At 36.2% G+C, this 4,590-nt stretch overlaps 1 protein-coding gene across 1 annotated transcript; it reads left to right on the top strand.

Moving 5' to 3' along the window:
* The first annotated feature begins 637 nt into the window (after positions 1-637).
* On the top strand, positions 638-4,118 carry LOC133198400 (uncharacterized). The gene is made up of 4 exons (XM_061334495.1): positions 638-1,002; positions 2,359-2,558; positions 3,487-3,706; positions 3,884-4,118. Exons 1-4 carry the CDS (start codon positions 638-640, stop codon positions 4,116-4,118), a joined length of 1,020 nt encoding a protein of 339 aa, XP_061190479.1.
* The last annotated feature ends 472 nt before the right edge of the window (positions 4,119-4,590 follow it).

Genomic DNA, 4,590 nt, shown 5'->3' with positions numbered 1-4,590 from the left:
TTCAACAAGGGACCCCACAATACCTACTTATTTTGTGAAGTAGAGGATCGAAAGGGGGATAAGTACCATCAAAGGTAACACAGGTCCCTTGTAAATTTGTAAGATCTTGCATATATATGAAGCATTTTTTTTTGTATTTGTGACTGTATTGTTTTGTTCATATATTGTATAGTTTTACTTCGTTTTGGATTTGTAGGGGGGGGGGATGGTAATCAAAAAAATGTCTGGCGTAGACACACAAAACCTGACTTTCAGCTTATTTAATTTTTTTAACAAAGTAGCCAAAGATATAACATTACATTCCCCCTCCCTCCAACAACCACCGGGGAAACACAGGATTATATGTGAGGAGTTTCTGAAGCGGCCCTTCCATCTTCAAGAAACATGGTTTGGTTTTCAACATTGGTTCGTTTCCCCTTTTTGTTTGCTTGGTTGTTTGTTAGTTTCATTTATTTATTTTGTTTATGGTTTTTTGTCACAATAATTCAGAGGGTTTTGACACCACAATCCCACCTCTGAGAAAAACTCCAGGATCTCTCTCTCTCTCTCTCATCGGTTTCTTTGAAGAGAAATGCGCTTTTTAGTTGTTTAGATCAAAGTTGCATTAACTGAGTTATTTTAATTGTTCATATCAAAGATGGTGAGAAGTGTAGCTTCTAGTCCATCCCAGACTCTAGCTCTAGTTCTGCAGGGAGATCAAAGAAGGACAGTTCTTGACTGCTGCATAAAACCCAATCTGTCACTTAGCTCGAAGCAATTAAAGATGGAAAGTAGACGCATCTTACAGATAAAAAAATACTTAACCAAAGGAATTTATCAAAAAGTAGTGAAAAAGTCGGAGACAAGAAAAAGAAATTTCAGAAGAGATTGCAAGGAGTTCCTAGTGAAAGACGGTATCCTTTTCCATAGAGTTAAAGACAAAGACCTCAGACTTGTGTCCGAAAATGAAAAGACGGACATTCATGCTCAAGTACATGGAGGTCACCTTGGAATCAACAAGACGTAAGCATTTAGCAAAACCAAAATCGCCCTTGAAGAATGCTCTAAGCTAAAAGACCTTTTTCTACACACACCACAGGTATTGGTTGGGACGGAACCCCTCCCCCCATTTCCATTTTTTTTTCTTTTAAAAACTTGGATCGACACACCTTTTTCCTATTTTTATATTCTAATATGCATTACATGTTATTGATAATGTACCCTTTTATCTCTTTAAGCTGTTTTTAAATATATCGTTTTCGACTGAAACATAACAAGAGGCCCATGGGCCAGATCGCTCACCTGAGCACTTTGGCTAGGAAATAGCAGAAATCAGTTCAGTATTGAAAAGTTTAGATATAAAAGTGATTCAGACGGGGTGTTATGATTTAAAAAAAAAAAAAAACTTGAATCTACACTACCTAAGGATGTTTTGGAATTAATATGACTCATAATGACTAAGCTGTTCTTAGAAGATTTTCATTTTGATATATCCTTTATATTCTTTTGTATAACTCTGATTTCCTGTTATGGCCCCTCTATACGCCTATAGGGTTCATTAATTGAACAAATTTGAATCTATATTACATGATGATGCTTTTATATTATTATAATCAATCATGGCTTTGCTGTTCTTTAGAAGAATTTCAAAGACTTTTCTTATGTATTCCTATGTAAAACTTTGATCGCCCACTGTGGCCCCACGTACCCCTGGGGGTCATGATTTGAACAAACTTGAATCTACACTACCTCACGATGATTCCGTGTAAGTTTCATATTTTCTAGCACAGTGGTTCTTGAGAAAAAGATTTTTAAATGATACCATTAATATTTCAAAAATTCGTAATTATCTCTCTTTGGAAGAAGGCATGGTCCTTCCTTTGAACAAACTTGAATCCTCTTTACCCAAGACAACTTTGTGGCAAATTTGGTTGAAATTGGTCCAGTGGTTCTTGAGAAGAAGATGAAAATGTGAAAAGTTTACAACGACGACGACGACAGACAACGGACAAATTTCGATCAGAAAAGCTCATGTAAGCCTTCGGCTCAGGTGATCTAAAAATCAGTCGAAAACGATTTCTTTAAAAACAGCTAAAAAAGACAAAATGGTTTCATTATCGATAACATATAGTGCATATTAGAATACAGAATTAGGGAAAAGGTGTGTCGATCCCAGATTTTAGGAGGAAAAAAATGGCAAGGAGGGATCCATTCCCCAAGTGCCTGTGATACTCACAGTAAAACTTTTGCGTTTAGCTGAGTGGGGCCCGAACGTAATGCATAATTTATGTATTGTTATGTTGGTGGGCTAGATTAAAAAAAATATTACAAAGGATTATGTTGAAAATAATATGAAATAAAGTATTTTTTCAATCTTAGGTGGCAGAAGCTCCGTTCTCGATACTACTGGGCAGGGTCATTTAATGATGTGAAGAAATATGTCATGAAATGCGACACCTGCCAGCGAAAAGAGCATCTGAAGAAAGCAAAGAAACCCTTGCGCCCCATAGCAGTATCCGACAAAGCTTTCTCACAGATTGGTATGGATTTGATCGGGTCATTGGAAGAAACAAAGACAGGTAGTATGAATTTCTTTTCCAGATTTATTGTTCAGAATAAAAGAGAAAAATACATCCTGTATCCCTATATCAGCCCTAGACACCAATATCGGCCAGAGGACCGAGGGCTGATATTGGTCAAGGGATGATATAGGATATGATATAGAAAAGGGTATGTTTTATTAAGCTTGATACATACTAAGTAACAAAATACAGCAATCATCTATTTGAGCAAATAAAAATAAATACTCAAGCTGAGGTACCCTATATTGTTATGCTAAATGGATCGGTGTATGATTAGTTCAGTTTGTATCATTGGAAGTTTTTAAGAACTCTAGTACTAGTAATAAGTTCACGAGCAACTTATGATAAGAGCAAATTGAAAGAAAAATATTTAAAGGCAATTTTCATAATGGACAGCAGAAGATTTTTGCACGTTAATGAGTATTATCATATCAAACACATTCCAGAACATAAAAAATTTTAACAGGTTCAACAGTTACAAACTTCTGTTCACATTTTCCTCTGGAAATAGTGTAATACATGTATTCACCATGTACCGTCAAGCACTAAATTTGATGAATGTTTTAATGTACTTCATTTTTCCTTCAGGAAATCGTTATATAGTAGTTTCTAATTGACTACCTGAAGAAATGGGTTGAAGCAGAAGGTATTCCTGAAAAAAGTACGGTATCAGTAATAAGCGTTTTCATCAAATTTGTCTGCAACCATGGCGTACCAGATATAGTTATTACCGACCAAGGCAGAGAGTTTTATAACGAAATAAATGATTGCTTCTGTGGAGTTGCAACAGCTTACCACCCACAAACTTGTGGTCAAACAGAGAGGTTCAACAGAACTCTTTGCACTATTCTATCCTACGTCGTTAATTCAAAAAGTAATGACTGGGATGAACACATTCCAATGGTAATTTTTGCAAACAGAACAGCTAAACATGCGTCCACGCAAATGGATCCGTTATCTGTCGTTCATGGACGACAGGCAATATTGCCTGTAGAACTTGATCTTCCCGTCACTGATAGTTCTAGTACGCAGGTAGAAGACGAAGACCTTGCAATAAAACGACGTGCTGAAGCGTTCCTGACTGTAAGAGAGGCAAGAAAAAGGGCCAAAAGAAGAATATATGAAGCACAGAAAAAACAAAAGAGGTACCATGACAAGAGTGTTTCTAACGAAAGATTTAAGAAAGGAGAAAGATTTTTTTTTTCACTATACAAGAAAAATCAGCAGAAAATGTGAAAAACTGGAAAAGAAGTGGCTAGGACCATACCAGATAACTAATGTGAAAGTACAGAAGAACGGCGTATGTGTTTACGCCTTAAAAGGCTTGAAAAGAGCAACGGAGGCAGATTGAAAAAATATAGATCCCCTGATTCAAAAAGTAAGGAAGAGGAGTCTTTAAGTGACACTGATGACACCATCCTTTATTACAAAGACGAAGAAACTCAAGACCACTTTAAAGAAGATGAGCAACCAAACCAAGATTGTTCTAATAATGTATCTGACAAGGAGAAAAACCTAGCAATGCAAGACAGTTTCAATGTTTTAAAAGATGATTGAGAATTCTCAAGGAGCTTTAAAGATGAGATAGGTGAGATAAATGGTGAAGAGGATACATTAACATGCACAATAGAAGAACCTAATTATTCAAAAAAATTATTTGTGTGGATAGCAAATGGCAGATGAAACATGTATATTGAACAGTCAGAAATGGGAAAAGTTGGCACTTGGGGAACAGAAGTAGGAATATTTGCCTTCGCAACAATGATGGACACTTGTGTATATGTATATTGCCAACAGGACACTAGCCAAAATTTGCCAAAAATGGGATGGTCTTGTTATTCTCCTATTGAAAAAGCATCTAACTCAGAGTGTAATGTTTATCTAAAGAAGGTACATGCTCATTTTGAACCGGTGTTTGGAGTGGAATGTAGAGAGGATGATGCAATTTTCTGTAAACAACCCTATTTCGCCATCAAAAACTACCTGCCCGAAAAAAATATCATATTTCACCCAAGACCTGTTGGATGCA

The sequence above is a fragment of the Saccostrea echinata genome, unplaced genomic scaffold (assembly GCF_033153115.1).
Source record: "Saccostrea echinata isolate AGI-Se365-2 ecotype Australia unplaced genomic scaffold, CSIRO_AGI_Sech_v1 ptg000033l, whole genome shotgun sequence".
Taxonomy (NCBI): Eukaryota; Metazoa; Mollusca; class Bivalvia; order Ostreida; family Ostreidae; genus Saccostrea; species Saccostrea echinata.
Note: the sequence above shows the minus strand (reverse complement) of the source record. Positions and strands in the feature narration are given on the sequence as shown.